Raw genomic sequence first — 26,335 nt, forward strand, 5'->3', positions numbered from 1 at the left:
TTTATATATTTTGGAGATTAATCCTTTGTCAGTTGATTCATTTGCAAATATTTTCTCCCATTCTGAGGGTTGTCTTTTTGTCTTGTTTATGGTTTCCTTTGCTGTGCAAAAGCTTTGTAGTTTCATTAGGTCCCACTTGTTTATTTTTGTTTTTATTTCCATTACTCTAGGAGGTGGATCAAAAAAGATCTTGCTGTGATTTATGTCAAAGAGTGTTCTTCCTATGTTTTCCTCTAAGAGTTTTATAGTGTCCAGTCTTATATTTAGGTCTCTAATCCATTTTGAGTTTATTTTTGTGTATGGTGTTAGGGAGTATTCTAATTTCATTCTTTTACATGTAGCTGTCCAGTTTTCCCAGCACCACTTATTGAAGAGACTGTCTTTTCTCCATTGTATATCTTTGCCTCCTTTGTCATAGATTAGTTGACCATAGGTGCGTGGGTTAATCTCTGGGCTTTCTATCTTGTTCCATTGATCTATGTTTCTGTTTTTGTGCCAGTACCATATTGTCTTGATTACTGTAGCTTTGTAGTATAGTCTGAAGTCAGGGAGTCTGATTCCTCCAGCTCCATTTTTTTGCCTCAAGACTGCTTTGGCTATTCGGGGTCTTTTGTGTCTCCATACAAATTTTAAGATGATTTGTTCTAGCTCCGTAAAAAATGCCATTGGTAATTTGATAGGGATTGCATTGAATCTGTAGATTGCTTTGGGTAGTATACTCATTTTCACAATGTTGATTCTTCCAATCCAAGAACATGGTATATCTCTCCATCTATTTGTATCATCTTTAATTTCTTTCATCAGTGTCTTATAGTTTTCTGCATACAGGTCTTTTGTCTCCCTAGGTAGGTTTATTCCTAGGTATTTTATTTTTTTTGTTGCAATGGTAAATGGGAGTGTTTCCATAATTTCTCTTTCAGATTTTTCATCATTAGTGTATAGGAATGCAAGAGATTTCTGTGCATTAATTTTGTAACCTGCAACTTTACCATATTCATTAATTAGCTCTAGCAGTTTTCTGGTGGCAGTTTTAGGATTCTCTATGTATAGTATCATGTCATCCGCAAACAGTGACAGTTTTACTTCTTCTTTTCCAATTTGTATTCCTTTTATTTCTTTTTCTTCTCTGATTGCCGTGGCTAGGACTTCCAGAACTATGTTGAATAATAGTGGTGAGAGTGGACATCCTTGTCTCGTTCCTGATCTTAGAGGAAATGCTTTCAGTTTTTCACCATTGAGAATGATGTTTGCTGTGGGTTTGTCATATATGGCCTTTATTATGTTGAGGTAGGTTCCCTCTATGCCCACTTTCTGGAGAGTTTTTATCAGAAATGGGTGTTGAATTTTGTCAAAAGCTTTTTCTGCATCTATTGAGATGATCATATGGTTTTTATTCTTCAATTTGTTAATATGGTGTATCACATTGATTGATTTGCGTATATTGAAGAATCCTTGCATCCCTGGGATAAATCCCACTTGATCGTGGTGTATGATCCTTTTAATGTGTTGTTGGATTCTGTTTGCTAGTATTTTGTTGAGGATTTTTGCATCTATATTCATCAGTGATATTGGTCTGTAATTTTCTTTTTTTGTAGTGTCTTTGTCTGGTTTTGGTATCAGGGTGATGGTGGCCTCATAGAATGAGTTTGGGAGAGTTCCTTCCTCTGCAATTTTTTGGAAGAGTTTGAGAAGGATGGGTGTTAGCTCTTCTCTAAATGTTTGATAGAATTCACCTGTGAAGCCATCTGGTCCTGGACTTTTGTTTGTTGGAAGATTTTTAATCACAGTTTCAATTTCATTACTTGTGATTGGTCTGTTGATATTTTCTGTTTCTTCCTTATTCAGTCTTGGAAGGTTATACCTTTCTAAGAATTTGTCCATTTCTTCCAGGTTGTCCATTTTATTGGCATAAAGTTGCTTGTAGTAGTCTCTTAGGATGTTTTGTATTTCTGCGGTGTCTGTTGTAACTTCTCCTTTTTCGTTTCTGATTTTATTGATTTGAGTCCTCTCCCTCTTTTTCTTGATGAGTCTGACTAATGGCTTATCAATTTTGTTTATCTTCTCAAAGAACCAACTTTTAGTTTTATTGATCTTTGCTATTGTTTTCTTTGTTTCTATTTCATTTATTTCTGCTCTGATCTTTATGATTTCTTTCCTTCTGCTAACTTTGGGTTTCGTTTGTTCTTCTTTCTCTAGTTTCTTTAGGTGTAATGTTAGATTGTTTACTTGAGATTTTTCTTGTTTCTTTAGGTAGGCTTGTATAGCTATAAACTTCCCTCTTAGAACCGCTTTTGCTGCATCCCATAGGTTTTGGGTCGTCGTGTTTTCATTGTCATTTGTCTCTAGGTATTTTTTTATTTCCTGTTTGATTTCTTCAGGGATCTCTTGGTTATTTAGTAACGTATTGTTTAGCCTCCATGTGTTTGTCTTTTTTACGTTTTTTTCCCTGTAATTCATTTCTAATCTCATAGCGTTGTGGTCAGAAAAGATGCTTGATATGATTTCAATTTTCTTAAATTTACTGAGGCTTGATTTGTGACCCAAGATGTGATCTATCCTGGAGAATGTTCCGTGTGCACTTGAGAAGAACGTGTAATCTGCCGTTTTTGGATGGAATGTCCTATATATATCAATTAAATCTATCTGGTCTATTGTGTCATTTAAAGCTTCTGTTTCCTTATTTATTTTCATTTTGGATGATCTGTCCATTGGTGTAAGTGAGGTGTTAAAGTCCCCCACTATTATTGTGTTACTGTCGATTTCCTCTTTTATAGCTGTTAGCAGTTGCCTTATGTATTGAGGTGCTCCTATGTTGGGTGCATATATATTTATAATTGTTATATCTTCTTCTTGGATTGATCCCTGGATCATTATGTAGTGTCCTTCCTTGTCTCTTGTAACATTCTTTATTTTAAAGTCTATTTTATCTGATATGAGTATAGCTACTCCAGCTTTCTTCTGATTTCCATTTGCATGGAATATCTTTTTCCATCCCCTCACTTTCAGTCTGTATGTGTCCCTAGGTCTGAAGTGGGTCTCTTGTAGACAGCATATATATGGGTCTTGTTTTTGTATCCATTCAGCCAGTCTATGTCTTTTGGTTGGGGCATTTAATCCATTCACGTTTAAGGTAATTATCGATATGTATGTTCCTATGACCATTTTCTTAATTGTTTTGGGTTTGTTTTTGTAGGTCCTTTTCTTCTCTTGTATTTCCCACTTAGAGAAGTTCCTTTAGCATTTGTTGTAGAGCTGGTTTGGTGGTGCTGAATTCTCTTAGCTTTTGCTTGTCTGTAAAGCTTTTGATTTCTCCATCAAATCTAAATGAGATCCTTGCTGGGTAGAGTAATCTTGGTTGTAGGTTCTTCCCTTTCATCACTTTAAGTATTTCATGCCACTCCCTTCTGGCTTGCAGAGTTTCTGCTGAGAAATCAGCTGTTAACCTTATGGGAGTTCCCTTGTATGTTATTTGTCGTTTTTCCCTTGCTGCTTTCAGTAATTTTTCTTTGTCTTTAATTTTTGCCACTTTGATTACTATGTGTCTCGGTGTGTTTCTCCTTGGGTTTATTCTGTATGGGACTCTCTGCGCTTCCTGGACTTGGGTGGCTATTTCCTTTCCCATGTTAGGGAAGTTTTCGACTATAATCTCTTCAAATATTTTCTCTGGTCCTTTCTCTCTCTCTTCTCCTTCTGGGACCCCTATAATGCGAATGTTGTTGCGTTTAATGTTGTCCCAGAGGTCTCTTAGGCTGTCTTCATTTCTTTTCATTCTTTTTTCTTTAGTCTGTTCCGCAGCAGTGAATTCCACCATTCTGTCTTCCAGGTCACTTATCCGTTCTTCTGCCTCAGTTATTCTGCTATTGATTCCTTCTAGTGTAGTTTTCATTTCAGTTATTGTATTGGTCATCTCTGCTTGTTTGTTCTTTAATTCTTCTAGGTCTTTGTTAATCATTTCTTGCATCTTCTCAATCTTTGCCTCCATTCTTATTCCGAGGTCCTGGATCATCTTCACTATCATTATTCTGAATTCTTTTTCTGGAAGGTTGCCTATCTCCACTTCATTTAGTTGTTTTTCTGGGGGTTTTTCTTGTTCCTTCATCTGGTACATAGCCCTCTGCCTTTTCATCTTCTCTGTCTTTCTGTAACTGTGGTTTTTGGACCACAGGCTGCAGGATTGTCCACTTTCAATTTGTTAAAAGTCAGCCTACTGTGATGCCGTCTAACCTCAAGGTAAAAATAACACCACATGATTTAAACTTCAAATACATCAGCAAATTTCAGCAGGAAAGACAAGACAGAAGCAAAGAAGTAGAAAGCAGTACAAAATAAAACTGGAGGTCACCCAATGTTTTCCTTTACTTTCTTACTGTTCACAGTTATGGTTCTATCTTCTTTTCTGGATGACAACAATACACATACAGTAAGTTGTAATTTACTGTTGAATGAACTAAGTGTATATATAAAGCTGGAGCATAAGAAGGAAAGATTTTGGGCATGGGTCTACCCAAGCATCCAGCATACTCACATCTCAACACAGCTTTCTACTCATTGTGGCATGTATATAACTCCTATTAAATGACAAGAGAAGAAGTATAGCTGACATGTAAAAATATCCAGAAAGAAAGCCATCGGCTAGCAATAATATTGGAAATAAAAAGAAAATAAAGTAGTCTAAGAAAGCGATGGTTCTTTAGCAGAAAACAAAACTTCCGACTAAGGAGTAAGAATGTTGAATTTCAGGTATCTCAGATTTGATGTGGAGAAGCCCTTGATATATCAAAGAAAAAGCACATATTTACGGAACTTTTCCAGGGCATACCTCAGCCAGAACAAAGATTGTTCATCATATAAAAAAGCAGAAGAAAAACCAAAACAAAAAACCTTTAGCGAAAGTCTAAAAGGTAGTTAATATTCAAGTGAGGCTATGTGATCTATGAGAAAATCAAGAACATATACAACATTATCTGTATACAAGAATTGGGGAATTGGGAAATGTTCTAATGTAAACCATATTACTTTTAGAGAAACATGAAACAAAACATACCACCAGATGCATTGCTAATGGCTGATCCTGCAGATGCCACCTTGGAAACTGCTGCTGGATTATACGTCCAAGATGTTCCACAGACTTCCACCTTTAAATCACTGTCTGAATAAATTTGTTGTACTCGGCCAACTTTACCTAAAGTCTTAAAAAAAATTAGATTCATGCTTCAAGTCTGAAGTATATACCGTAAAAAGCAATCACCAGTTTTTACATATTTAAAGTCCTAATTTTACTTCATTCCTAATAAAAAAAAAACTTTTAAAGGATAATCATATTCAAATGGGTTGTTTATTAGTTGCAAACTTTAAAGAGTATCTTTTAAAAATATTTTAATAAAACTACATTTCCACAAGGATATAAAACAATCATGACAATCTATTTTATTCATAAAAGTTCACAAAATCTTGGTTTCTGATATTCAATCCTTTTTTTTGTAAATTTATTTTGTAAATTTATTGACTGATTGATCGATTGATTGTTGGCTGCGTTGGGTCTTCATTGCTGCGCACGGGCCTTCTCTAGTTGCAGCAAGCAGGGGCTACTCTTCGTTGCGGTGTGCAGGCTTCTCATTGCGGTGGCTTCTCTTGTTGTGGAGCACAGGCTCTAGGCACGCAGGCTTCAGTAGTTGTGGCACGTGGGCTCAGTAGTTGTGGCTTGCAGGCTCTAGAGCACAGGCTCAGTAGTTGTGGCACATGGGCTTAGCTGCTCCGCGGCATGTGGGATCTTCTGTGTCCCCTGCGTTGGCAGGTGGATTCTTAACCACTGCACCACCAGGGAAGTCCCCAATCCTTTTTTAACCTCATAAGATACTTCTTGAGAACTTGTAACTCAAGTAGTCCAAAATCATCATCAATCTAGCCTAAAAAAAGAAAATCTAATTTCTAAAAAAAGCAATTTAAACCAAAAAGGGCTCAAAGCTTACATCTATGTTTAAATCCTTTTTGGAATCAAGCCTGATTTCAAAACAGAAGTATGTAGAAGTAACATGCTTATTAAATATATGGAGTAAGAAGAGCAATTAGGTACGGAACACAACCAGAAGCAGCAGCCCTCATGTGGCGGGTACTGTTCTAAGAGCTTTATACGTATTGACTCACCTAATACGTAAAATCCTGAAAGCTATGTAATCTTATTGGCCCCATTTCAAACTCAGGTCCAAAACCCATTCTCTTATGCACAACAGAATAGCCAATAACAACACTAGAAAACTGGTGAAGAGTAGTGATAATATCTGACTATTTCCTAACACAGAGGAGACTGCCCTTAAACTTGTTTTCTCTTTTGACCTCTCCACAGCATCTGACTCCAACTTCTTGAAAATATTCCCTTGATTTCTGGATGACAGCCTTATCTTCCTGCCTGTTCCTTCCCTTTTTCCACTCACTGACTCCTTTTCCTTCTTCAGATTCCTAAGTCTGTTCATTCTCCCAAACTTTATTCCTTGTTTTTCACTCTACTTTCTTGGAAATTTAATCCACTTGACAACTATCGTCTTACTTCCAGAGACTTCAAAATATACTACTCCAGCCCTGTTTACCCCTCTCCTCGCCCCAAAACACACACCAATTTTAACTTCTCATTAGATACTTTCACCTGGAATTTTCCACCATCATCTCAAACTCTTTGAGGCTGCATTCTTTTTTTTTTTTCCTCCTTAACTGTTCTTTACAGAAAATCTCAAACACACAAAAATAGACAATTGTATATTGAATCCTCATGTACCCATCAACCAGTTTTAACAATTGTCAGCTCATGGCCAATCTTGTTTTCCCTACCCATTCTCCCCTCCTGTATTATTCTGTCATGTAAACTCTTTTTCTTAAAATATAACTTCAATACTATTATCAACCTACCCCAAATTATCAGTAACTCTATAATAAAATAAAGTACTAGTCAGTGTTCAAATTTCCGATTGCCTCACAAATGACAATTTTTTTTAGTTTGTTTAAATCAAGTTCCTAACAAAACCTACACATTTTTTTTCTTTGCAAATTACTTGTTGAAGAAACAGGGTTATTCGTCCTATAAAGATTCATCCAATCTTAATTTTACTAATTGGTGCAGTTTAATAGACTGATCTGTCTTTGGTAAGAAACCCTTCGAATTGGCGGCTAGATCTTTTTAACATCACCTAGAAATCTTTGATACCTTCCTTGCTATCTGGTATGAGGCTCATCTTGTTCACTTCCTGCCAAAGAACTAGAATGAGCCATTTCTCCAAAAAGCCCTGATTCTTCACAGAGGGAAAGGCTATTTCGAGACCATAATCTAGGCACTAAGGTTGGTTATTGTTACTGGAATGGTCACTGTTTCCACGCCTTTTCATGGACAGAGCTAGGAAATGGAGGGGGGCGCAGTGTGTTTTAAAACAAAGGTAAAATAAATCGTGAGTTTCAACACTCTCGCAATTCAAATTCCAGCCTACAGGGTCTTTTCTTAACCTCTTCTATACTACATCTGCGTCTCCTTTTTGCCACTCTGATAATTCTGGTCCTCAGGGTCATTGGGAATAACAGAATTAGAATTATCATATAACTGCTCATTTGATTTTTTGTCATATTACATACACAACAGTCTCAGAGTAACAATATCAACACTATCACAAACAATAAATTTACGAAAATTGTTAAATTTTTTTTCATGCAGTTCTGAAGGGCATAGACCTCCTATAAGGATATAAGGACAAACTACTGTGTTTGGAAATCACTTGGAATTTCCTCTCTGTATGATTAAGCCAACAGGAAACACACTTAGGTTCATTCGTTTCATTTTATTCTCCACTTTTGGGAGTTTCCTTTTTGAACTTAATTTTGTTTTCTAATTGTATAAAATACATGTGATTTCAAGTCAAATCTATAAAACAAGACATATTCAAAGATGTTTCCCTTCTACCTTTGTCCCCCATATCATATTACCTTTCTATACATGAAAACTTTTTTTTAACTTTATGGTTAATCCTTCCATTGTTTGCTTTTTTAAATATAAAGTTTATATTAAACTTTATATAGTCCCAATTAATAACTAAAATGCAATCAAACAGCTCATTAAACTTACCATATCCTCTCTGCATTCCCAGCCCATTTTCTGACAGTCATACTTCATGTTGTTAGATCATGTAACCATTATAAACTCTACCCTTTCCTTTGTAACTATCATTTAATCTTAGTTCAATAAATAAATATGTATTTAATGATCACTACCAGTCCTTCAGTTGATATTTCTTCAGTCATTTTGGTTTTCTAAAACTAATTCTCTAGTAGATTACTCAGAAAAGGCTCATGGGGACTTGATTCTCTGGATTCTTATATTTCACAACAGTCTACAGCATTTACAGTACTTGAAAGTCGGTTTGCTTATATATAAAATCCTTAGCTTATGCTTTCCTTCCTTGAGCACCTTAAATAAATGTTATTTCATTGTTTTCTGGCATAAAACATTGAGATCACATTTTTTTTCTTAACAACAATCTGATTTTCTTTCCTTTGTAAGTAACTTGGTCTTTTTTCCTAGATACCCAAAGAATTTTTTCTTTTCTTGAAGATTCAATTATTTTACCAGAATATGGCTCTGTGTTTGGTGTTCTGGGTTAGTTTTCCCAGGTATGCAATGTGCCCTTTTAATATTTAATTTCAAATCTTTCAATTTCAGGTAAACTTTCCTGGAATTACAAATTTTAGCATTTGTTATATTCCATTACTTTGGTTTCTGTTTTTTCCTTTTTGCAAGGATTCCCTAATACACATATATTAGATATTCTGTATTTGTCACTTTCTCTCAAATACATTTTATCTTTTTGATTTTAAAAATTTTCCTCCTTTTTACCTTCTGTTTCTCTTAAGGCATTATCTGTTGTATTTATTTGCTCTATGTTGCTTTTAGCTTATTTCATTTCTGAAATGAATTCTTTAAAATTCTTTCCTAAGTTCTACCTCATTTCTAATTATGATTTATTTCATCCTTTCATGTCTTTTATCATCTTCTTAATTTTTTAGCTCATTTTGAATTATTAGATTTTAGTTTTCCGTGCATATCTTTCTGATGTACTTTCATCTGTCTGTAGAGAAGTTATTCTATTCCTTATTCTCCTTTTTCAATAATAACAGTGCATAGGGATTCGACCATGATCCCTTCCAACTTTTACCTAGATTTGCTCTTTCCTTTGTGCCTATTGTCTCTACCCTACTCAATCTGGCTTCTATTCCCAGCATTTCCTCCTCAATGGAGGGCTCTGCCCTAGAAGGGAGATTTGGCTGGTTGGTCTGGAAAGTTTATAGCCCCAGGCTACTCCAGTCCCTTCAGACTTTAGCATGGACCTATTGCTCTCACCCCAAACTGGAGTCTACAAGAGCCCTCCCAGGTTCGGCTGTTGTTATCACATTAATCTACCACACTAACCAATGAATACTCATAAGCTGTTCTGGAGTTTCCCCCTTCTCAGGTCCACCTGATGCTCCATTAATTCTCTCTGCTGCCACACAGATGCAGACCCTGTAGCTGTCAATGGTTTATCTTTACTCATTCACATTTTAAGGTTCAAAAGACTATTCTATCACCTGGCTTTGTTACAGATGTTTGTAGCTTTTTTAGTTATGCTAACTAATCTAGTTGTCGACTGTTTTAATCATGAGGATTTGAGAAGATTCAAATCTACATCATCACTACTGGGATCCCAGTACTGCCCTCTAGAAATTACCTAAAGGTTTTGCTTATACAGCAGCTTAATATGGGAGACAGGCTTTGAAGTAATATAGACTTGGGTTCAAATTCCAGTTCATTACCTTAGTTCTGATTTCCTCATATTTAAAATAAGGATGTCATACCACCACCTACTTATAATATTCCTAAGACAAATAAAGTCTGTATGTTTATGTATATATGTGTATACATATATATAGCATGTGCTGCATATGTACGTATACATCATTCAGCACGGTGCTTAGAATAACTGTGCACTCAACAGATGGAAGATGCTATAAGGTGTCACTGATAAGGGGAAAAAACAAAAACATCTTGACTATAAAATAATTTTAAATAGTATATATAGCTCCTATAAAACACGTCAAAAAATGACATTTTAAGTAACACCACACTATAGTGAGGCCTGAAGTATATTAATACATTTTTTTAACCAACATTAATACCAAAAGCAAACAAAACAAAGAGGGATTATATAGAACTCAACTTTTTGGAGAAAAATAATGATTCTAAAATATAGTCCTGAAATACAACTATCACTTATTCAATACCTAACTAAAGCAATAAAAAATGTCAGCATCATGTGCAAACTATGAAATGTCTTTGAATGAAAGTACCACAACAACAGAGATTTTTTTTTTCTGTTGTGTTCACTATTACATCCCTGAAGGCTAACAGGCACACTGCTTCTGCTAAAACATCTGCTGAAGGACTAAGGCAGAAAGGAGGAATGGACTGATGGAGGGACAGGACATCATGAAGGATAGGAAAGGGGGACTGGACAGGATAGGGAGAGGGCAGAAGGCAAATGGGGCAGGAATTGGGGCTGGACAGGAAGAGAAAAAGGTGTTGACCAGGACAGGGGACTGGACAACACACCAGGGTGGGTTGGATGCCATATGAAGGGGGTGGGAGGGGAGGTACATGGGACAGGAAGGAGGTGCTTAAATGGGATGGGACTTGGGAAGACAGGATTTGTAACAGGATGAGACAGGAGCAGGGAGTGGGCAAAGTGGAGGGCTGAAGAGGAGGATATAGCAAGGTGGAAGGGAATGGGATACAGGGCAAGGCAGTTAAGGGCAGTTGGCAGGATGGAACAGGTAGTACAGAAGGAAGGAGACAGGAGGACAGAAGCAAGGAAAAGATGGAGAAAGAGAAAGATGAATGAAAAGAGGGCAGAACAAACAAATTATTTTGTTACTGCTGAACATTTGACGAAAAATGTATTGAATGACTAAATAAAAAATTAAACTGTAGCTCTTTGGGAGCAAAGCTGTCTCAGAAGGCACACGTCCTGAGCTGCTCTTGCAGTCTAAGCTTTAGAGAGGCATGCCCCCAAGTGAGGAGAGCAGCGGTGGTCCAGCACTGCTGGTGACTGGATGAGCACGTCGCTCTCATTCTGGGGTGAAGTATCAGGAAGCCTCTTTGCCTCACCCCAACATTACATTCTCCACTAAAAGCTCTATCAAAAAATATTAACTAGAGCTCTTTTTTGGACCTTCCCAGGCTAATCTAACTGAAATAAGTTAGAAAATAAAAGGCATACATATGTTAAGCTGCCAATGAAGATTACAATTCTCAAAGGATTACGCTAATTTAGTTTCTAAAATCAAAGTTTTAAAAACTTTTAAAAACTACATAAACATGGTGTATTTCCTAGTCCCAAATTATTTTATATGTACTTACTGGGAGCATAGCTTCAGCCCATTCTCCATGTCCTCTCTGTAGAAGTTTAATTCTTTCCAGGTCATAACAAACTTGTACAAGATCACCCACTTGGAACTGCGAGGGGCCTCCTTCTGCGCCCTGAGCGGCATCCCCACTTCGGACAATGTTTGCTTTAGTGAGAACAGCAGGATTGAAGGTCCACCTAAAAATCAAAGCCAAAATTCAACATGGGTAAGTTTACTTAATTTTAGCACAAATTCTTAGTTAACCGTTACAGGGAAAAAAGCTTTATAACACATGAACAGTGTAAAGCAATCCTTTACAATTACATCCTGAATGATTTGTATTTCTTTTTATGATTTTATTATACAGATTTGGGAAAAGAGTTATCCATAATCTCACCACTCTATTATGATACACTTCTGTCTAGCACTTCTGTCTAGATTTATTCGCACTTGCATGTCTTATAAAATTGTTATAAAAAAAGTAACACACACTCAAAAAAACAAGTAATACACACTCGTTAAAAATTAAAACATTTCATAAACATGTAAAGTAAAAGCGAAAGTTCCATTTCACACAAACACACCGGGATCACCATTCCCCACCCCACTAGACACCACAGTTAATACTCCATTGCGTAGCCCTGAAGATCTTCTATTAATATGCAGAGTGATGGTTATAAGAGAGAGAGTTGTTTTGTTTTCCATAAATGGGATCATAATATACATATATATATTATCCCGTGACTTCTTTTTTCTCAGAGAATGCATCCTGGAACATTTATTTTTCAATGTGACAGATATAGATCTATTTATTTTGATTTAATGGCTACAGAGTATTCCATAGCATCTATATACACAAATGTACTTAGCGATTCTCCTATTGACTATCATTTAAAGTAATTCCACATTTTCACTATTATTACGAACAATATTATAAAGAACATCACTGTATGTACATCTTTGTGCACATGGGGGTCAGTATTTCATTAGAGATTCTTAAAGGAACCACCTAATCAAAGTATATATTTGTTTACAATTCTGATAGAGCCAAACAGCTCTACAAAGAGTACACTATTTTCCCATATCATTGCCAATCTCATGGATAAAAATATTATCTAGTTTTAAATTGCCATGTATGGGTATCTTACATCCTTGTAATCACTGTATCAAAACAAATTTGGACTCGGATTTCTTCTTTCCTATACATAAGCATTTTCCTATGCTGCTACCATCTTCATAACCACCGTTCTATTGACTACTTAATACCCCATCAAAAAGTTGTACCACAGTGTATAACACATTTCTCCTAGTCCCATAGGGTACTCCAAGGGACAAAAGGTTCCCTAGTCAAATAAACTTTTACAATATGGCAATATTATACCCTCCTTTCCTTATTATAATGGTCCTTAGCATATAAAAGGCTCTGAGAGGTCACAACACACAAAAACCTGCTTACTAAATTCCTATAACCATGTAAACTTTCTTTCTAAAACAACCACAAAGAGAAAGAAGTGCCTCTGATCAGTTAAGAATAAAACTCAAATACAAAAAGTTTTCTTTTCAGTCTTATCAGTCATGGTGCCCTTTATTTACCTCACTCCCAAAGTTCCAAAATTTACTAGACCTGTGTAGTGCCCGAACAGTAGTTATTTACTCAAGTTGTTCCTTCTGCCTACAGCGCTTCCTTGCCCAGGTGAAAACCAAATCTTTCAACCTTACTTAATGTAATATGCTCTCTTAAGTTTTCTCGGATTTGCCCAGCTGAAATGACCACTCTTCTTTTGTACCTTCAGAATAGCCTGAATACTCACCTATCATAACTACTTAAAACATTTTAATACAGCTATTGCTGACTTTGTCTATCCAAATTAATAGGGAAACTCCTTCAAAGCAGAGGACCATGTCTTGTTTGTCTTGGTAATTCTAACATAATCACAGGGCCTAATACAGGATAAGTATTTAATAAATTGGTGTTGAATAAAGAATAAAAAAAGATTATTTTCTAGAAGTCAAATGTCATGTTACTAATAACACTACTGCCCAAGAAAGAATTTTGACTGAGGAAGAATTCTGCAAGTAATAATCCTAATCTGTGTTAACCTAACATTTCCAAACAACAAACAAGATACTATTTAAGACAAAATATGGTAGTACATGCTACTCTGAACTTCAATTGTGTTAAGATTTTTTCCTTCTTTTTTATTAAGAGCTATACTGAGATGTAGCTCACATATCATACAATTCGCTCATTTAAAGTGTGTAATTCGGTGGTTTTAGTATATTCAGTTGTATAAACCAACCACCACTACCTAATTTCATTTTCATTACCACAAAAAGATACCCCCATAACGATTAGCAGTCACTCTGAATTCACCCCTCTCTCCCCAGCCCCTAACAACCAGTAATATACTTTCTGTTTCTATGGATTTCCTTATTATGGACATTTTGTATAAATAAAATCAGATAATATGTGACCTTTTGTGACTGGCTTCTTTCACTCAACATAATGTTTTCAAGATTTATCTGCGTTGCAGCATATGTCAGTACTCCATCCCTTTTTATGGCCAAATATAATATTCCATTGGATGGATATATCACATCTTATTTATCCATTCATCAGTTGACAGACATTTGGGTTATTTCCACATTTTGGCTGTTACGAATAATACTTCTACAAACGTACATGTACAGATTTTTGTGTGGGCACATGGTTTAATTCTCTTGGGTACAAACCCGGAAGTAGACGTGCTGGGTCATATGGTAACTCTATACATAGCCATTTTGAGGAACTACTGAACTGTTTTCCAAAGCATCTAGACCACTTCAAGTACTTACCATCAATGTATGCAGGTTTGGTTCTAATTTCTCTATACCCTCAGCAACGCTTGTAATTATCCTACCTTTTTAGTCTAGCCATTCTAGCATGTAAAGTGGTATCTCATCATGGTTTTGAATTGAATTGCATTTCCCTAATAACTAATAATGTCCTGCATCTCTTCAAGGGTGATATAAAATGTGAGTTGTACCCCTCCAAATTTCATATCTTAAAGCTCTCTAGCTCTTAATGTAACTGTATTTGGAGACTGGGCCTTTAGGGACGTAAGTAAGGTTAAACGATGTCGTAAAGGTGGGGCGCCATGTGAGAAGGCAAATCCTCTACAAGCCAGGAAGACGTCTCACCAGAAACCAACCCTGATGGCACCCCGCTCTTGTGCTTCCAGCCTCCAGAACTGTAAAAAAATAAACTTCTGTTGTTTAAGCCACCCAGTCTGTGGCATTTGTTAATGCAGCCCTAGCAGACTAATGCAACGAGTTTACTGGCCATCTCTGTATCTTCTGTGGAAAAATGTCTGTTCAAATCCTTTGCCCATTTTTCAGTTAGGTTATCTTTTATTGTTGAATTTTCAGAGTTCTTTATACTATATTCCAGATATAAGTCCCTAATCAGACATATGATTTGCAAATATCTTCTCCCATTCCATGGGTTGTCTCTTCACTTTCTTGATAGTTTCCTTTGAAACACAAAAGTTTTAATTTTGATGAAGTCTATTCACTCTTTCTTTGGTTGCTTCTACTTTGGAGGTCATATCTAAGAAACCACTGTCTAATTCAAGGTCACAAAGGTTTATGCCTATGTTTTAAGACTTTTATAGTTTTAGCTCTTGCATTTAGATCTGTGATCCATTTTGACTTAATATTTGTACATGGTGTGTAGCAGGGGTCCAATTTCATTCTTTTGCATGTCAATATCCAAATGACTCAGCATCATTTGTTTTGTTTCGTTTTTTAATTGTAGCTTTATTTTTTAGACTGTTGTATACTTGACATATAACATTAAATTAGTTAACATTAAATTAGACATACACCATAATGACTGAATATCTGTAAATACTGTCGGCACCGTTTGTTGAAAAGACTGTTCTTCCCCCATTGAACTGTGCTGAACCCCTGTCAAAAATCAACTGACTTTAAATGCAAAGGCTTATTTCTGGACTCAATTCTACTCCATCAATCTACATGTTTATTTTTAAGTCAGTAATAGACTGTCTTGATTACTGTAGCTTTGTGGTAAATTTTCAAATTGGGAAGTGTGAGTCCTCCAACTTTGTTCTTCATTTTTAAACTGTTTTGGCTATTCTGGGTCCCTTGAGTTTCCATATGAATTTTAGGTTCAGTTTGCCAATTTCTGTAAAAAAAAAAAAAAAAAAAAAAAAAAGGCAAGGATTTTGATAGGGATTGCACTGAATCTGTTGATTAGTTTGAGGAATACTGTCATATGTTAAATGTTGAATTATTTCCCCCTAAAGATATGCTGAAATGCTAATCCCCAATACCTCTGAATGTGAGCATATTTAGAAACGGTGTTTGCAGATGTAATCAAGTTAAAATGAGGTCATATCAGATTAAGATGGGCCCTAAATCCAATGACTGGTGTCCTTATAAGGTCACGAAAAATCATCTTTTGATCATTTTCTATGTAAAAGTCTCTAGAATTTCCATGAGCTCAATTAACTTTCTTCTATGCCTCCTTAGGGTTCTTTCCTTATGGATGGCTAAGGTACAAATGTTGGCTTGACGAAAATAAATAGCAGGCTGGAGGACTGTTGATGTGGCTCTTGGTATCAAATAATCTCCCTACAACTGTCTGTACTTGACTAATCAGAGACTGACTTGAATGAATTTGAAAATAAACTATGTACCCAGAAGAAAAAAAAGAAGAAGAAGGTCATGTGACAATACAGGGGCACAGAGACTCACAGGGCACAAGACCATGTGAAGACAGAGGCAGAGAAATGAGTGGTGCATCGACAAGCCAAGGAACGCCAAGGATTGCCAACAATCATCAGAAGCCAGGAGAGAGGCATAGAAGAGATTCTCCCTCAGATCTCCAGAAGAAAACAGTCTTGCCAACATCTTCACTTTGGACTTCTAGCCTCCAGAATTTGAAAGAATAAATATCTGTTGTAAAGCCGCTCTGTTTGTGGTAATTTGTTATGGCAACCCTAGGAAACTAATACACCATCTAAACAATATTAAATCTTCTGATCCATAAACATGAAACGTCTTTCCATTTAGGTCATCTTTAATTTCCTTCAACAATGTTATATAGTTTTTGGTATACAAATCTTGTACTTATCGGGCTAAATTTATTCTTAAGTATTTTATTCTTTGTGATGCTATTGTATATGGAACTGTTTTCTTAATTTCATTTTCAGATTGTTCATTGCTAATATACAGAAATACAACTGATTTTTCTATACTGATCTTGTATCCTGTGACTATGCTGAATTCATTTATTAGTTCTAATAGTTTTTTTTGTGGATTCTTTAGATTTTTCTATACACAAGATCACGCCACCTGTGAAGAGAGAGGATTAACTTCTTCCTTTCTCTTATTTCTTTTTCTTGCCTAATTGCCCCAGCTAGACCCTCTAGGACAATATGGAATAAAAGTGAGGAGAGCAGACATTCTTGTTTTGTTCCTGATCTTAAAGGAGAAAGCATTCAGTCTTTCCCACTGAGTATGCTGTTAGCTGTGGGTCTTTCATAGATGTCCTTTATCAAGCTGAAGAAGTTCCCTTCCGTTCCTAGTTTATTTAGTATTTTTATCATGAAGGATGTTGGATTTTGGCAAATGCTTTTTGTGTATCTCTTGATATTATCATGTGTATCCTTAAGATTTAAACACAATTAGAGCTAATTCTACAATGTGGTTAGCAACTTAATGTTAATTTTTCTTATTTCAAATATAATCCTTCCCCTAAAGAATCTCAGAGTTAGTTTCTTTATGTACATGTCAGTAATAAAGCTTTGACAACTATTCAACTACCGAATTTTTTCTTTAAAATACTGTAAACATACTAGTAAACTGGATATATTTTGGCCCCTAGGGACAAATAAATAAAAGGCACAGGCCCAGTCTCCAAGAAACACGAAACCCAGAGACCAAGTAAATAACGATTTTAGTAGATAACAGGAGACCTAAACAGATAAATAGCGTATGCATGTACCAGGGAGGGGGGAAGGAGAGAGGAAGTAAGCATAAAAGTTCAATATTTATAGGAGGCAAAGGAGTTAATCCAGAGAAGGAGGGAGACAAGGAGGAAAGGGTATTCTGCATGGAAGGAGTGGTGTGTGCAAAGGTTACAGAAGTGAGGAGACACACGCAGTGCTGTGTTGCTGATAAGCATTAGTGTGCGCACAGGTGTCTGTGGCAAGGGAGAGCTGTGTTACCATGAGATGACGCTGGAGATATGGGCCAGAGGAGTTTTATTGTTATCCCGTTCATTCAGGGTAGACTGATGCCGTCCAACAGAACACAGAACTTTTTAGCTATACTTGGACCTAATACTGATACAATGTATTCTGCCCCCTAAAGGGAAAAAAAAGTGCACAGAACATTGAATCATAAATATATTCAAATAAATATATACACTTACACACACACACACACACACTGTTCTTACTTGTTTCCCTCCACTTTACCAACATATTCTGGATTTTCATCTATTATTGAAGAGCTAGCTGTAAGAAGTCTTTATTATATCATATTATTTGCTTTCTTTAAGGCTCTTTCCTCTATATACTAATTTTATTTGCCATTACTGAAAATTAAAAAATAAAACCAACCTATTGCCACTTGGATACTGTACTACAATGTCATGATCTTCATCAATGCCACAAACAGTTCCAGTTGTAGTTAAAGTCTCAAACATGCCATCAGTCCATCCTCCATGACCGTGCTGCAAAGACTGTACAATTTCTAGGTCAAGATCTATATTGACCAGGTCACCAATCTGCAATCCACCAGGATTCCTGTTGCCATTCTGCTCACCTATAATTGCAGAGGGAGTTGACAAAGGAAAAGGAAAATCACAGCAACAACAGGCAACTGCACTGTTTTAAATAAGAAAAAGCCCAAGATATTTGAGTTTTAGTTACTATCTAATCTTAAAATGTTTTGAGAATTTACTGTGAATTCTAGAATTAGAGAGCTTTAAAAAAAGAAAGAAAACAGACTCAAAACCAGAAATAATGTAATGATTTACAACAATGACTGAACAGGGGCAGAATCTACAGAAGACTAGGCAACCATCTATCAGAACACAAAGTTCTGGGCATTGATAATATTCACCTTTCTGCCTGGATGACTTGCTGAAGAGCCAACATAACTAACTAAAGTATATGAAAGAGAAACTTGGAATTTTTTTTCCTCTGAATTGCTTACTGTTATTAGTTACCAAATAGTTCTTATGATTTTTGCCTAAAGAGCATTTTCAAATATTTCAAAGCCCATTTCTGAGATTATTTTCAAAACTAATTATGGGATAAAGGATTCATGATCATAAAACACTATGCTGAGGGATCTGAAATGGGTATGCTGATTCTACGCTTTCCTTGTAAAGCCCAGATACAAAACAAAGTTTCTGAAAGCAAGAGAAAGAGATGATCTCATCAAAACCATAAGATTTTCTTCTACATTCTCCTTTTTAAAAAAATTAGGTATGCTGGAAGAAAACAGCACTTTTGGGCAATAAGGCAAATCAAACGATTTGGAAAGAGGAACGGAGCGTTCACATGAGAAAGGAAAGCATTCAGAGACTAAAGGTTTAATCAGAAGAATGTGGTAAATGTTCACCTTGCCAACGATGAAGAATCTATAAAATGAAAGTAGTTTTGGTTTTCTTGTTCTTTTTTTATTTTAATGATACATGAAATTATATTTATCATATTATCTTAATCTTAGAGCTGTTCTTATATTTCCAAAGGAATTTTACAGAAATTCTAAGGAATTTATAAACATTAAATTGTTAGGTCCTGTTCTCAGTAGTATAAGAGATATAACATTGATCATATAACACAAAATTTTCCAACAATATAAGTTTATGGTTAAAAGACAAAAGTTTCAAATACAGTATGCCATATAAATGGTATATCAATTATCAAGTCATGACAATTCTTTCAGAGTCTAAACAAATTAAAAAGAACAAATGCTTTAAAACAAAATAAAACCAAAAGAGTATGTCTTTAAAAAGCTTTAATGGTAACTAACTTTTTTAAAGCCCAATTTAAACACTTTTCTGATTCCATGAACTCTGACCCATTATTTAGAAATTTTCTCTAGCCTGCTAACTCACCTAGCACAGGACAATGATCTCTGTAGAAAGAACCTCCTTTGGCATCCTGGACACACTTCAGGTCAGACTAAGAAAAAGAAAAGAAAGCAGAAAAATCACCCTTGAAAGCTTCAACTACAGCTTAAAACCTAAAATAGGCAAAAATGTTCATTCAGAACATATCCTCAGCAGAAGTGAAGAGTAGCTCGGGGTTAATAGTCACACTAAACATTGCTTTCAAAAACACCCATCAAAAACTATAAACTTGACCTCCAGGTAGGTCACACTTTAAGATATCTTTTAAACTTCAACATTAAAATGCCTGGATCTTTACCATTATCATACTTTCAAATACACATGTTGGAAAAAAAGAACTAAAACAAAAATCTCGTATTTCAAAAGTACATAACATATTCCATTTTAAAGATATTTTTACCAAAAAAGAGCTCAACTCATTTGATCTTTCTAATCAATTTTATGATATATACAAGGCAGCTATTGTATAAAGGAAATTAGCCAAAACTAAATAGTCAGAAAGTAGAAAAGGAAAGAACCAAATCCAGCCTTTTGATTCCTTGTCCAGTTAATTTCCTATTTATATCACTTTTAGTCCTTACTTTACCATAACTTGGTTAACTCAAGTTCCTTCCCACTTAGTTTTTATAAGAAAGTATTTAAGTATTTGAATGGGGAGGCAGTTGTGGTATAATGAAAAGTACAGAAAATGTGAACTTAGAAGAGCAACCTTGAGGGTGACTGAAAATTCAGAAATAGATTACCTAAAAGTGCCTAACAGTACCATATACATGTATAAAGTAATCAGTATATACATACAATATTAAGGAAAGGAGCTCCTTTATACAGACACATACACACACAAACACACCTCAACCCAACTCTCTTTTACAGCCTCCTTTGCCACTATAGCTCACATTTAGTTCAATCCTAGCCAAAGAGACATGGGTCAAGCAGTTTTAATGTGATACTTTAGCCCAGTGGTTCCACTTCTAGGAATCTATCTTAAGGAAATATACCCATAAATGTACAAAGACATATGCACAAGGATGCTTACTGAAACACTGCTTGCAACAATGAAAAAAAAAAAAAACCCCAGATACCCATCAACAGAAATCTCATTATATAAACAATGGCATAACCATATAATGGAATACTACTCAGCCATCAAAAAAGAATGGGATCGATCTATATGTATACTACTCAATAAGTACCTGAGCACACATAGCACGTAAAGCTTCGTTTGAAGCAAGTTAATAATCAGTTGGAATTCTACAAAAATTCCCAATTTAAAAACAGGGAGAGGCATGAAGATAATAATGAAAAACTAATGACCAATGCTATATACAATTGTAAAAATTGGTGAGTAAACTACCGGTCTAGATTCACAAGGCTCGCTTTTATGTATAAAAGGAATAGATTAAGGCAAAGGGACAGTGGGATATTTTTTCCCCTCCTAATGAGCATAAAACAGTTGGGAAAAAAAATGAAATTTAAGAATTCTTCGAATGAAAAATGTATTCAAGATGGAAAGGATATAAAAGGCATTAATATTTTGGCATTAATATAATATTTAATTACGCTCTATAAATTAAATAGCTGAGGTCAACATTTGAACAATGATCCATGACATGCAGAAATATAGGACAATCCATTGAATAAACTACCATTATGCTCCTTAAGCACTTAAGTAACTCGAAGTGTTTCTAGGTCAGTCATTTTCAATCATCAACACTACACTTTAAAAATACAGAGGAAAAAACTCCTTAAAAACAATTTTAACACCTATTGTATTAAATTCTCACTTTACAGATGTTCCCTCCAATTGCATACTCATGATTCAGATGGCTGTATTGTGACAAAAGGAGATGACAAAAGAAAAAATGAAAGAATACAATAAGGGCTATTTTTACTTCCTTTCTTTCACCCGTCCAATATTTTCATCTTTTGTGGTTCTTACACTCACCATGCCCTCAAAGCCAACTCTGTAAAGGTTCTTAGCACCATTGTCCCAGAGAACGTAGGCCGCGCTATGTGGGCTTGATGCACTCCAGTCTTGGATTTCTGTTACCTAAGGGAAATTTTTGAGAAAAAAAAAATTTTGAAAGAGGAGAGGAGAGGTTGGTTCTTTTAATTATATTTAAATCTTTAAAAATATTTCAGCTACAATCCTGTGTAACAGGATCATGAAAAATACTTACTTACCAAATATATGTCACTTCTAACATATAACTGAAATTATACAGACAATTTTCCGGAATATTATAAGGTAATTTCTAAAACCACTGTAGAAATTTTAAATAGAGAAGCTTAGTGATTACAGTGATGGATTATCAGAAAATACATAATTCAATATAAAATTTAAAATCTTCACTCTTAAAGGATTCCCTCTAACAACTGTGTATTCTTTTAAACCTATTCTTTGATACAAAATTTAAAATCTTTGACCAAATACCCTGAACAATTCAAGATAAACCCGCTCTCTGGTCAGCTAAACGCTGACAAGCATGAGGCTCAAAGGCCACGTTTAAAGAAGACTTGAGTGACTTGGCTCCTCCAGCAGCACCCCTCAGCTGCCCCAAGAAGCAGGCCATCTAAGCTGAAACACCGTGACTGCAGTGGAGACCCAGACACAATCTCTAGGCCCCACATGCCAGCAGGCTGATTAGTAAGAGCGTTTAATACTTAAAAAAAAAAAAAAATACTGGAGTTGCTATTGCTTAAGGGCCAAGAATCAACTACACAAAACTGACGCGCAACGAGCACTAAACTTGGGTATTCTCAAGTGAACCAGTCTACAGCTCAGAATGGGAAGTCGCACATGCGCAACTCATTACTCTTCTCCACCCTGACACTTATAATCAACCACGCTACATAGTTACTTAGAATGCCAGGCTGATGTTAAACGTAATTTTTAAGGCATGCCCTTAAAAACAGACTATTTCAAATAAGATACATAATGACCATTTAATTTTCACCCTGTACTAAAGAAATAGTTTTGCAAGCTACGTGTTTTATGGTGCTTTTGTAGAGATAAAAAGTTCTTATGCTTAAAATTTAATCAAATATTTGAGCAATATTTCAAATTGTTAGTAAATGAGTCTATCTGTTCTTTTTAATTTTTTTTTTTAAGGCCGAACGGTGCAGCATGCGGGATCTTAGTTCCCCGACCAGGGATCGAACCCATACCCCCTGCACTGGGAGCATGGAGTCCTAACCACTGGACGGCCAGAGAGTCCCTATTCTTTTTAATTTTAAAGTAAATTATACATTATGAAAATATATCATATGTAAATTTTAAAGAATAATAAAAAACAAGATGAACATCGGACTAAGAAAAAGAATATTACCAGTACTTTTCAATTCCCCTGTACGCCTCTCATCAAACCCACCCTCCTGCCTTCCAACAGAGGTAACTACCATCCTGAATGCAGAGTCCATCACTGCCATGCTTTGCTTTCTGATTTTCACAATGAACCACTGTATAACCTTCCAAAGCAAGAGTTTCTAACACTCTAAAGTGAAAGAAACATGCAATTTTTAGCAAAAAAAATCCCTTCTGATTCTAATATAGCCAGATTCTATTTCATTCATTTTTAAAAATACAATGCTAGATTAAATAACTGTGTTTTTATGAGAGGGACAAAAAAGCATGTGACCAACTAAAAAACAAAGACTACAAACTTTAAATCAAGTTCATCCTAAATTTCAAATTACTTGGGATATAAGCAAATTCATTACTCAAGCTCTGAATCACTAAATGAAATTCCTTCATTTGTTAATATGATTTGGTTTATCAAGGAGGAAAGTGGAAGGCATAAGAAAATAACTACATTAATTTCATACTTTCAATTCTGATTAAGAATATGTGTGAATGGCTGCTAAAACCATTAGGTAAAAGGTTGCTGAGAAACTGTGTAAAGGATCAAACTGACAATACCTGCACTGATCAATCTTAACGTCACCAATAGTAGGATAATCAAACTTTATGTGCCTCCTGATGTGATGCGATGAAAGTACACACACAACTGATGAGGTACTGTTGACAAAAAAACCTGAACCTGAACCTGAATCTAATCATGTCTCTACACCTAACAACTAGCTTATAAGAATACAAGGGTCAGAGGAACAAGTTAAAGAATATCATAAAGAATCAATCAGCCAAATCCAAAGAACCTCGATTTCTTCAACAAATAAATGGCATTTTTTAAAATGTTGATAATTTTTGAAGTTGGATGTTGGGTGCATGGGAATTTGTTATACTACTCTTTCTATTCTGGTTATGTTTGAAATTCTCCATAATAAAGTTTTTTAAAAAGAAGAAAATATATCTAGCGTACCTGTATGAAACAATCAACATATATTCGAAAGCATTTGCAAAATGAAAACAGTCTTGAAATACTAACATAGGTAGTTAAGAATACACCACACATTTCCATGATGACCTTGCATCATGCTTGCCAAAGCCATGGTGCAAAGCAAAACACCATGGTACATGTTGGCACATGGTAGGCCATAGATTGTATCAGTATTACAACATCAGCCTAGGTTGGTTTATACCCCTTAATATGGCTCATACTAGCCATATTGTTGAAAACATGTAGTAATGAGAATGGGGTGGGAATCTTGAACCTCAAGGGAAAAAAAGATAAGAAAAGAGGATTGGGACAGAGCAGCCAGCACTGAAGACTGGCCAGCACAGGAAGGCTTAAAAACTTTCTTCATTCACACACATAGTCAAAAAGAGTCAGACAAAAATTACATTTCATCTCAAACATGTGCTTAAATAATGTTACCCTGAAGACTTCCTATTATATTAAGTTCCCTCACTTAGAGTCACATGTGCAAGATGGTTTCATTTACTTTTCATTTTGTTCTTAAAATGTAACAAGTATTAAATCATAACAAACCAAAAATGTAATACTGATGACTCAAAGCTTCAAGAATGCCTACTTTTCATCCCCCTAAGAAGTGCCAATATAACAAAAATCCAGGAAGTTCCATTTATGTGGCTTCAGACTTTAGCTGCAACTGCTTTTGAAAAGCTGATGAAAAAAAATTTTTCCAACCCTCTGACCATAAAATTAAGTGTGAGGAAGAATATAAAGTTAAAAACAATTTTAGAATGAAAGTATTAAAAAATTTACTTCTTGTGCACTCTCGCAAAAGACATTACTAGAACGTGTACACCACCAAAGGAAAGAGTGAGCTAAGTAAGATGATGTAATCGGATACAGAAAACATGGGATCCAGGTTTCCCTAGTGGCGCAGTGGTTAAGAATCCGCCTGCCAATGCAGGGGACACGGGTTTGAGCCCTGGTCCAAGAAGATCCCACATGCCGTGGAGCAACTAAGCCCGTGCACCACAACTACTGAGCCTGTGCTCTAGAGCCCGCGAGCCACAACTCCTGAGCCCGCGTGCCACAATTACTGAAGCCCACGTGCCTAGAGCCCGAGCTCCACAACAAGAGAAGCCACCACAATGAGAAGCCTGTGCACCACAACGAAGAGTAGCCCCCACTCGCCACAACTAGAGAAAGCGCGCGTGCAGCAGCAAAGACCCAATGCAGCCAAAAGTAAATAAATTAAATAAATTTTTTTAAATGCTTAAAAAAAAAAGAAAACATGGGATCCAGCCAGGAAAGAGGCAAAGGCATCCATCAAAGGGAGCTGCCAGGATGACTGCTGGGTACCAGGCATCAAGGGCAATCCGTCTGTACTGTAGCCATGTGATTCACAGGCCAGACATGCTGAAGGCTCTTATCACCAAGATGCCCACTGCCATTGCACCATTTTATCAACCTAAGGTCACACTGCCTGAGTAAGCCTGACCCAAATTCTCCACTGTACTTGGCTTGTTGGACTACGTAATGATGAGGTTCCCACTCTCCCCTCCACGCCCCATTCTCTGCCGCCTAAATCAGTTGAGGTCTTCCACCTTACCCCGCAGAATATTCTGCTTTGACCCACTCCTAAAACTTTGAGGTGGACCATGGTAAGCTTAGAAGCAAAAAATGCATAGTAACTCATATCCTCTGACCATATTCCTGTCCAGTGTCCTGCGCTTGGCCCATACTTCTGCCCTGCCTGATGTCCTGACCGTGCTGAGCCTGGTGTTTCCCAGGACTCACTAATGATTCCTTGCAGGGCTTGCAACTGGGAAAGGGTAAACAGAAGGCTTTTAAAGGTATTCATAACATTCTATTTTTTAATCTGTATAGTAGGAACAAAAGTTTGCTTTTTAAAATTTTATTACTATTCTTTAAGGTTTAACATACATTTTATACATCCTATGTGACACAGGATTGCTATAAATGATTACAGAAGTTGTTAACTGCACAAAGGGCCTTGCCAAGGAGGCAAATAGAGGCTGACCTCCAGCCTGAGCTCCACTTACCAAGACCTTATGCACGAGGACAAGGCTGTTCCTGTGTCCACACTCAAAGGGGTACCTCTTCTCTACCACTGGCTTGCCAAGCATGTCCCCACATCACTCCATCCATCCAGAAGTGGCGCCTTTCCCAAATTCACACTGGTCTATTTTTCTTTTTAAAATGTGCATCTCAAACTTTAATGTACACCTGAATGACTTAGGGCTCTTGTTAAAAAGAAGATCCTAATGTAGAAAGTCTAGGAGGAAGGGGACCTATTACCTATTATACTTCTAACAAGCTTTCAGGTGACACCAATGCTGCTGGTCAACAGGCCACACTATAGTCACAGAATTTAGATTTATATTTCTGGTTGTCCATCTCCCCTAATTAGAATATAGGTTTCAGAAGAGTAGGA

At 36.1% G+C, this 26,335-nt stretch overlaps 1 protein-coding gene and 1 long non-coding RNA gene across 2 annotated transcripts in view; one reads left to right on the plus strand and one right to left on the minus strand.

Moving 5' to 3' along the window:
- LOC103009319 (uncharacterized) overlaps window positions 1-16,546 on the plus strand; it is a 48,768-nt gene extending 32,222 nt beyond the window's left edge. Inside the window, exon 5 of the long non-coding RNA XR_009004970.1 lies at window positions 15,949-16,546. This is a non-coding gene — a long non-coding RNA (uncharacterized LOC103009319). The remainder of the gene's footprint in view (window positions 1-15,948) is intronic.
- The window catches only part of MIB1 (MIB E3 ubiquitin protein ligase 1), a 125,958-nt gene that overhangs the window by 77,074 nt on the left and 22,549 nt on the right, over window positions 1-26,335 (minus strand). The window contains exons 4-8 of the mRNA XM_057525992.1: window positions 21,513-21,617; window positions 19,553-19,619; window positions 18,045-18,249; window positions 11,429-11,612; window positions 5,045-5,189 (exon numbers count right to left, since the gene is read on the minus strand). Of these exons, the coding sequence (XP_057381975.1) occupies window positions 5,045-5,189; window positions 11,429-11,612; window positions 18,045-18,249; window positions 19,553-19,619; window positions 21,513-21,617 (706 nt within the window). The remainder of the gene's footprint in view (window positions 1-5,044; window positions 5,190-11,428; window positions 11,613-18,044; window positions 18,250-19,552; window positions 19,620-21,512; window positions 21,618-26,335) is intronic.

The sequence above is a fragment of the Balaenoptera acutorostrata genome, chromosome 13 (assembly GCF_949987535.1).
Source record: "Balaenoptera acutorostrata chromosome 13, mBalAcu1.1, whole genome shotgun sequence".
Classification (NCBI taxonomy): Eukaryota; Metazoa; Chordata; class Mammalia; order Artiodactyla; family Balaenopteridae; genus Balaenoptera; species Balaenoptera acutorostrata.